Here is a 9,349-nt window from a genome sequence, read left to right on the forward strand (position 1 = left end):
CCCGGCCGGCGGTGGGGGGGGGGGGGTTACTCTGCCTGTGAAAGGTGCTGGGATGGTCCCCGATGAACGATGCGCAGAACTCGCTTTACTTGGCCTCCTGAGGGAACTAGCATACACGGCTTTCATTCTGATTGCGTTTTCTCCTTATAAGGAGAATTTGGGGTATAAACGGCAGGCCATTCTCTGTTCCTTTATTTAAATAAACCAATGTAAATGCTGTGCAGTTACCCAACTGGGTAACCCAGGAGGGCCACACACACTAGCCTTGCCCTCCCAAGCGACAGAGGAAACACAACTGAAGACTATCCAAGGCGAAAACAGAACAGAATTGATTTGCTAAATGGAAAAGAACGAACGTTATTTAAAGCCAGATGCTCCCAGTGGCATTTGTATGGAGGAGATTCCCTGCAGACTCTGTTGTTGGCAGATCTGGGAGCTCAAAACATCGCTCCCTGCAGAACAATCCTCCCAATGTATTGGCCCACAACAGGCCTCCCATTAATAGCCAGCGTGTGTTTTGCCTTGTTCTGATTTCATAACCCTATTTGTGGCGAGTGATGTCAGATGGCCTCTTCCTCTGCTGGTGGATCCCCTCTGACAAAGGCTCTTCCTACACCTCCTGTTTCGGTGTGGTCCTGGAAGCAGCACGAAGCCAGTTTAATGCATCGTTCTGCCTCAGCTCATGCACTCGTTCCCAGCTAGCTCGAGCGCCTGTAGACCTAACAGTAGCTCAGATGATCTGGTGAAAGAAGGATGGATCGTGGTTTTTTACTCTGCATGGTGGGGTTTGTAAGACCCTGCTGCCCAGTTCGAGGTTGCCTTTGCCAGTCTTTTCCGATTGAAGTATTTAGGGTTCGTATTTTAACTACCCGTGCCTTTTGCAGGCAGGTACAAATCCATGAAGTGTCTGGGCTCAGAAGCCAGATGGGTGGGCGCTTTACAGAGATTTCGGGAAGGTTGCATTTGGTGAGCAGATCTGTGAGGCTACCAGCTTGCACTGCTTTTGAAGTTGCAGCATCTTGCATCTGCTTGGCGTGCAGATGTTGCTGGTGCGCTCCAGCTTGCAAAGTATCGTGGCCTTACGGATCCGCTGTTCCTTCATGTGGTTCCAAAAATGTTAATGAAGAGGAAGGATGCACTGGTGGTTAGTGCACTGGACAGAGGGTCAGAAGATCCAATTTAATTTCCTAGCTCTGCCACAGATTTACTGTGTACCTTTGGGGGAATCATTCGGATTCCCTGAGCTGCTTTTGGGAACCAGAAGCACCGATGCTTCCTCTGTGATGGGCTTTCTCTGATCTATGCACAGAGCCTGCACCAATAAACCTTGTTAGGTCTTTAATACATACACATTTATACTGCAGGCACTATTTTTTTCCGTTCTTTTTCTTCCACATCCCTTCTGGATCGTAGTGGATCTCCTCATGCTCTTACAGTTCCCCTCAGCCTCTTCCATAAGGTTCTTGGCCCAGGATATAATACAAGGAATCGTGAGGGTAACCCTTTCAAGCACAATTAACCAGCCCTGACCTCAGCAATTGTGTAATGGCATTGTGTGCATTTTGCTGCTCCATGCTCTTACCAGTAACAGTATCTTTATTATTAACTCAGCTATTTAGAGGTTTGGATACTTATTCTGGGGGGACTGATTTTTGGACAATGCTCAGTGTTTCTTTAGAGATCTCAAGATAGGCGTATAAAATTAGAATCATAGAATCATGGGATGGTTTGGGTTGGAAGGGACCCCCAGAGGTCCCCCAGCCCAACCCCCCTGCAGGAGCAGGGACACCTTGAACCACATCAGGTTGCTCACAGCCCCATCCAACCTGGCCTGGAATGTTCCCAGGGATGGGGCCTCCACCCCCTCTCTGGGCAACCCGTTCGATTCAGAGCTTGCTTGTGACAACTCGCCCTTAGTAACACAATACCGTTTCAGAGGAGTGTTGAACAGGCCAGGCGTTCAGTGACATCTGATCATCTGGTTATGCAGGCCAGTGAATTCAATCCAAGGCTGTGTCTCTGCGGTCACATACGCAAGAGGAGGTACCAAGAAACCCTGCAGCGTGCGGGGCTGCCATAACTTAGCCAGCTTGTCCTATTTCAGAAGGATGCTTTATGCCTGGAAGCCAGGCTGAAGATGCAGGTTGCTTGGTGCTCACGCTGGATTTGCCTGTATCCCTGCCCTGTAGGCACCGTGGTGTATGGAGAACCCATCACAGCCAGCTTGGGGACCGATGGATCTCATTACTGGAGCAAGAACTGGGCTAAGGCAGCAGCTTTTGTTACTTCCCCACCACTGAGTCCTGACCCAACCACTCCTGATTTTCTCAACTCACTACTGTCCTGGTGAGTAGAGCTCTTTGTGTTCATACAGCATGAGACAAGTGGGTGATAAAAATAATAGCTGTTGTTGCCAGGAAGCAAAAGGCTGCTTTACCTTCAGGAGTAAACCTGTGACAATAAAACATCTTTCATACCCATCATTGTCGTTTCCAGTGGAGACCTCCAAGTTACTGGCAGTGCCCACTGCACCTTCAACACTGCTCAGAAGGCTGTTGGGAAGGACAACTTCACCCTGATCCCTGAAGGAACCAATGGGACTGAAGAGCGGATGTCCATCATCTGGGATAAGGCTGTGGTACGTCACGCGTGCCATAGGCGTTGGCTGCAGCTAGATGTTCAGAGCTGAAAGAGCTGCAGCAGTGTGTTGTTACCTCTCCCCAGATGCTTGTTTTGGTCCTTCCACTTGAGGGGTTTTGCCCCTAGAGAGATCACTGGAAGTCAGTGTTGTGCTGTCAGCTATTTGCTTTTCGGAGTGCTCCCTGCCCGGCTAATGCAGTGACTCCTTTTGTCTTTCCCCAGGTGACTGGCAAGATGGATGAGAACCAGTTTGTCGCTGTGACCAGCACAAATGCAGCTAAAATCTTTAACCTGTACCCGCGGAAGGGCCGTATTGCAGTGGGCTCGGATGCTGATCTGGTTATCTGGGATCCTGACAGTGTCAAGACAATCTCCGCCAAGACTCATAACATAGTAAGGATATTTTCTACGATGTGAGCTCTGCTGCTCATTTCCTCCTCTTTTCCTTCAATGCCAGACTGTGCTGCCAAGAACTAAAGCTCCTGACAACTCAGGGCTTTGTTTCCTCGATGCCCCAAGCCCTCCCTGGTCTTACACCCAGTACAGCTCAGTTGTGTGAGCAGAGGGAAGAGGATTGAGTCCAAATCTGAAATCACATGAATACCCAGAGACTCCCCTCGGAGCAAAGAGATTGTCTGCTCTTTCTGAGCCTTGGATGCTTGGGTCTGAGCACACAGAAAGCTCTTTAAATCTTCTAAAATATCAAAAGGCCTTTTATCGCAGTGTGTCGTTTACGACCTCCTGGCTCGCTAGCAGTGGGGGTGTGAGCTGCCTCTTTTCTGGTTGGGGTCAGGGAAACCTGTCAGCTCGTGGACACTTTGCTGGAGATCTGATCCAGATCGATGAGTCTGAGTGGATTTACACCACGTACTGATCTGGCGCATGTGTGGAGTCAGACCTGGATGTGATTTTACTGGTGGTTGTCCCAATGTTAGTTGGCTGAGGGAGGCAGAAGGCTGCACCCAGCCTAACCAGACCTTCCCCTTGTTTCTCCTGCGGCTTTGGGCTGGCTCTGTTAGAGGCACTGCTTGCTTGTGGCCCATACCTGGCTCCTCCAGTGAAAAAGCTGTCCCACCCTGTGGGAAACTGCAGCATGGTCCCAGTGCAAAGGGCTGGTTGGAGTCTCCCTGTGACATTCGAGCACTGTCTCGGAGAAAGCAACCACTGTTTGCTGTTGACGACTTGTTTCACTGCTGGCGATGAACCTATGGAATGTTTCCCTGGAAAAAAACTCCTTGTTCTTTTTTCCGTGAATGCTTTCATTCACTCTGGAGCTGAAGGAGCAAAATTTTCTTCCACACTTGGATCCCTGGGCACATTCACAAAGAAACTTTTTTTTTAAAGGTTTGGTTCACTTCCCTGTGACTTAACTCTGTGTCAGAGTTGGCCAGAGATGGCCTGGATTCATCCTGCCTGTGCTTAGACTTCTGTCAGAGGCATCCCGACTCGGAAGTCTGGTTGCTTCAGTCACCTTAGAGGTGCTTCCAGACTCATCACACCTCCAGTCTGGAGAGGAACGACTTTGAGGAGGGAGCCCGGGGACATACCACTGTTAGGTGCCAAATTTAGTGGTCAGAACTTGGGCTTGTGCTTCTGAATGGCTCAGAGCACTGGAAGTATCTTGCAGGATGGAGTATTTGGAAGTCATTGCTGTTTAATGGCTTTTGTCTTTAGGAAATGAATTGGACTCTTTATATTTCCTAACACAAAACTCAGAGACTTTATCTTTTGTGGATGTGCCCCAGTACAGTCAGGATTGAATCCCTGATTTTGCCATAGATCCGGGTTAGGCTGAAGGAGAGCCAGGTCCACCACGCAGCCACCATTCACAAATCCTTCATATGTTAAGGACTACAGATCCCCCTGAAACTCTTGCACCGTATAAGATTGCCAAAGGCCGCGTCTTTAAGTTGTGCCAAGACTGTGGAGGATGAAGGGGTCTTATTTTCAGGTGGTTGGTTTAGAGCTTGAAGGGCTGCCTAAGAAATCGCAGCTTTTTTCCTTAGATGTCCAGCTCCAACCTCTTCCCCAGTCACTGCATCGGCCTGTTACGCCCGGCGTTACACCCGCCGGGGTATTTTTTTGTGTCTCACACTGCACGTGTGCCTTGTGTTAGAGGAGAAATTGATAGGAGCGATGCCTTTAGAGACGAGGCATCCTAGTTTGGTCAAGCATAAAACAAAAGCCCCTTTGAAAGTCCAGCAGAGAGGTGGCTGAGATGCAGGGAGACGCAGTGATTATGTGGCATCAGATGATTGTTACTTTTTTAAATGCTAGAGCAACATCCGGATATTTTCCAAGGATTCACACTGCTCTTGCCACTGTCTGGCGAGGAAACATGAGGAGCTGGAGAGGGAGATAGTGTTGTTCTTGGAACCAGCCTAATGCATAAGCTTCTAACCAAGCCTCCTCCTTTGCCACCACAGCTTTTTTTCAGACTGGGCCCAGTTCAGTGTCGGTTTAACCGCCATTCTAGCTGATTGTAAACCGGCAGTCAAGCCTACCCCTACTTATAACACACTTCAAGAGCAAACTCTGTTATTAACTCAGCAAAAGAGGCCTGGATCTGTCTCAGAGATGGTCACTAGAGCAACAGTCCCCAAATAACACGGCTGTAGCGCATCTCATTCCAGGATGTTCCATGGGTGGGGCATCGACCAGTGATTCCTTTAAAACTTGTCTTTTTTCCAGGGTGTAATGTTTCCAATCCTGTTAATTGAGGATGAGCAATCCCATTAGAGTAAAACAAGATTGTCCTGGTCCCTCACCATCAACCAAAACACCGGTTTGAAATACAGCTTTTGAAAATGATCATGATTTTTAGTATGAAACTCAGATAAAACTTTATTTGGCTCCTAAATCCCCTGCAATTCAGAAGAGCCTAAATGCATTTAAAGAGGTAGGCTTTGGGATGTTCTCATTTGAAACTGGATTTCATAGAATCATAGAATGTTTAGGGTTGGAAGGGACCACTAGTGGTCATCTAGTCCAACCCCCCTGCAGTGAGCAGGGACACTGCTAACTAGATCAGGTTGCTCAGAGCCCCATCCAACCTGGCCTTGAATTTCCTCTTTAAGAATCTTGTTGCGATGTTAAATTTTGCGTGAGTAAATCCTTAATGAACTTAGACTGATGATAAAGACCAGCCTTTTTATTAAACCACAGCGTATACAGCTCAGGTTCCATCCAATGAGTTTGCTTCCATCTGTCCTTAAAATGTTGGCGTTTAGCGTGACTGGTGATTGCTAATTAAAGCACAGCAGGCTTTGCTGGGGTGAGTATGTTTGCCTCACGTCGTCTTTTTGTTTGTTCCAGTCTCTGGAGTACAATATCTTTGAAGGCATGGAGTGCCGTGGGTCTCCCCTGGTGGTTATCAGCCAGGGGAAGATCGTGCTGGAGGATGGGAATCTCCATGTCACCGAGGGATCCGGGCGGTATATCCCCAGGAAACCGTTCCCTGACTTCGTTTACAAGCGCATCAAAGCAAGGAGCAGGGTGAGTGTAAATGGCTGGATGCACATTTGTTCTCTCACTGAAACTCCTGAGTTAAAGTGGGTGGAAAACAGATGCTATCCCCTGGCTCGTGGACACACACTTCTGCAAAAGAAAATGTTCCCTGGATAGGAGCCACATTTATCTCATTCCTCTCTCATTTTTGCTATCCACTTGAGTCATTACAGGAGTATGCTCTGGCTTGAGCTCGGATTTTGTGCAAATTTTATTTTTCTGCTCTTTAATTCTTCTGTGTCTTGGGACACCTAGAGAGAGCGTGTGTCCAGGAACTGGCCAGTTTGGACATGAGTCAATCTGCACATCACCCAGCAGGCTTCTCCTGTCACCGAGGTACCACGAGAAGTTATTGATAGCATTTACGTACCCAACCTTTCAGCAGCATTTAGAATTCTAATGTATTGTTATAGATACATTACGCTGCTTTCCCTTCTGTCGATGCGATCAGATGCTCTTGTCTGGTGACTGGTGAGTCACAGGCACCGCCTCCTGATTGCTGAAAAGTGAGAATTCTCTATTTTTAAGAGGCTAAAATTGTTGGAAAAGTGTTTTTGTAAAATGCACCCATTCAAAACAGAAACTGCCTTTCGATATGCCTTTAGTTGGTAAAAACTGACAGAGAAGATGACACTGAACTCAGCTGCGACTTAGCTGCTGAGAATTTAAGAAGTTTATTTCTAGATGAAGTCAGATTTCTGAGGAGAGAGATTTTGACGTTCAAAGTGTTGCCCTCTCCTGGACAAAACCAGAGCTATGTTAGTTCTGCTGACCATAGGTCATCCTCGCATTCCTTGCGAACGATCTTTCCTTAATTGTTCTTTTGAAGAAATTGCGAGTTATCAAAATTACAACCTCAAACAATTTAGCACCGCAGAGAACAGATCCGTGCTTTCTGTTGTGTTCTGGTCTCCCACAGAAATGTGTGCCTGACCTATAAATCCAATTGGGCAGCATCTCAGCTGGAATAATTGCATTTAACCCAATCCAAAGCTCCCAAGCTGGCGACGTGAAGCTAGCCTGGCTCCTCTTTACGCCGACCTGCCTCTGCCTCGGCACTGTTTTGCTTATGGGGCTGACTACTAAGTTTCACTGGGGAGTTTTCAGGAGCCTTTAATACAACAGCAGGTCGGTTGGGATCATTAAAGGACAGAAGCTGCGGTGCAGGGGACAGACTGGCTGGCTTCTGCAGGCTGCTCACCCCAGGTAGAACCAGCTGGGGCCGCGGCAGCCCAGAGTGCGTTCCATTTTATCCAGCGGAGGAGGCGATGTACGCTTTTCCAAATCCTCTTACCGAAGGCAAATCTTGCAATGTGTGCCTTTGGCTTAGCAGCATCTGGCCAGCTGTTTAGTTCGGTTTTGAAGGCTGTTTTCACCCTGAAGGCTGCCTGCTTCTGTGTTTTGCAGCTGGCTGAGCTGCGGGGTGTGCCTCGAGGCCTCTACGACGGACCCGTCTGCGAAGTGTCAGTGACACCGAAGACCGTCACACCAGCGTCTTCAGCTAAGACGTCTCCTGCCAAACAGCAGGCCCCACCCGTGAGGAACCTGCACCAGTCTGGATTCAGCTTGTCTGGTACATGGGGCTACATTGCTTTGAAATCCACGGCTTGTTTATACTCCCATACTCTGAATTAATTCTGCTGACATTGGAAGGCAATGAGAGAGACTGTGATGTGTTCTTAGCTGGGGGGTTATCCCTTTAGAAAGGAAGAAGAGCAGCATAGGAGCTATCATCAAGTCCTGCTTATATTCATGCTGTGACATGAATGCTGAGTTCTGGGCTCGGTCCTCAGCCAGCTGTCTGAAGAGGGCAGATGGCACCAGCTTCAGCAGAGCTTTGCCAGCTGAGACCAGCTGTGGGTCTGCTGTGTGGCAAATTTGATTTCTCAGCATGCTGTTTCAGCGCAATAAGGGAAAACTATAAAAAGGAATAAAAAGGGTCGCTAAGGGAAAACCATTTAGGCAACTCTTATCTGTGCAGGGTGGGGTGGCTCAGGTGTTCGGGGCAGAGATATTAATGCAGGACAGGTTTCGGCAGAATTAAGGCACTGGAGGCCAGTCAGGGCTTTTCCTCCCAAGATGATGCATTTTGGCGCACGCCGTCGGAGCGTGGCCTACGAGGAGTCGATGGGTTTCAGGGCAGTGGTGCTCTCCCGACTGCCTTGTCCCGCAGCTCTGCTCATCTCAAACTCCCGGGGGACCCTGACGTTGCTTCTCTCTCTCCCGCAGGGGCACAGATCGATGACAACATCCCACGCCGCACGACTCAGCGCATCGTGGCACCGCCCGGCGGACGTGCCAACATCACCAGCTTGGGCTAAGGACCGACCCCTTCTGTGCCCGCCTAGCGGACCAGGGGACGGGGGCACCTGGAGACCCTTTCTGATTCATTTTAGAGCCTGTGACAGTTACTGCGGGCAACCAGTGAGGGGGGGCTGAAGTAAGGCACCTCTGTCAGTCCCCTCAGATTCCCTCCTCATCTTCACCAACCCCTCTCACTTCCCCTCTCAGCCCCTACACATTTAAAGAAATAAACCCTGTTTTGACGCCTCTGACATGCAAAAGTAAATGTAAAGAGGATGTTTGAGATATGTGGCCTCTGTCCCATTCAGCATCTTTCTTTTAATAAAGGAAGGATAAAGTGAATTTCCCTGGAGCTGCCTTTAAGACACACACAAAAAAGGAATAAATAAATAATAAATAAAAAAAAAAGCGCTTTTTTTTTTTTTTTTTTTACCCTGAGTGCTTTCATGTCCCTGCCTTACTCTTGCCTGCTCCTAGTCCTGCTATGCAGAAGGCTTGTCCCCAGTGATGGAGGACATGTAATATCTCAAGCAGGGATCTTGTGCCCTTTGCACAGGGAGCCGCAGAACCAAGATTCCAAAACTTTTTAATCAATATCCAGCCAATAACACAAGGGAAAAGTTGAATACCTGTCCTCCAGGAGCTGGCAATGGATGAGTGATAGCAGTGCTTTGCAGATGTTTAACGAACTAGATGTTATTTATGTATTTATTTTGCTCTCCCCACTAATAATATCATTCTGTCAGGCTACGGTTATGGAATCCAGATGTTTGTGCAATAAATGAGTAATAGTGATAAATAATGAACATTTAATTCATGCAGCTTTAATATATTGTAGTTCTTACTGGATTCCGTATGAAACCTCCTTCTTTTTATTGACTTAAACCAAATGTTATAC

The 9,349-nt window shown here is 48.1% G+C and overlaps 1 protein-coding gene across 1 annotated transcript in view; it reads left to right on the forward strand.

The window, feature by feature from the left end:
- The window catches only part of DPYSL2 (dihydropyrimidinase like 2), a 55,986-nt gene extending 47,177 nt beyond the window's left edge, over positions 1-8,809 (forward strand). Inside the window, exons 9-14 of the mRNA XM_035891392.1 lie at positions 2,190-2,346; positions 2,497-2,638; positions 2,863-3,033; positions 5,956-6,135; positions 7,555-7,720; positions 8,377-8,809. Coding sequence (XP_035747285.1) covers positions 2,190-2,346; positions 2,497-2,638; positions 2,863-3,033; positions 5,956-6,135; positions 7,555-7,720; positions 8,377-8,468 — 908 coding nt within the window. The 3' untranslated portion in view covers positions 8,469-8,809. The remainder of the gene's footprint in view (positions 1-2,189; positions 2,347-2,496; positions 2,639-2,862; positions 3,034-5,955; positions 6,136-7,554; positions 7,721-8,376) is intronic.
- The last annotated feature ends 540 nt before the right edge of the window (positions 8,810-9,349 follow it).

Source organism: Egretta garzetta, unplaced genomic scaffold (assembly GCF_000687185.1).
Source record: "Egretta garzetta isolate BGI_Z169 unplaced genomic scaffold, ASM68718v1 scaffold233, whole genome shotgun sequence".
Classification (NCBI taxonomy): domain Eukaryota; kingdom Metazoa; phylum Chordata; class Aves; order Pelecaniformes; family Ardeidae; genus Egretta; species Egretta garzetta.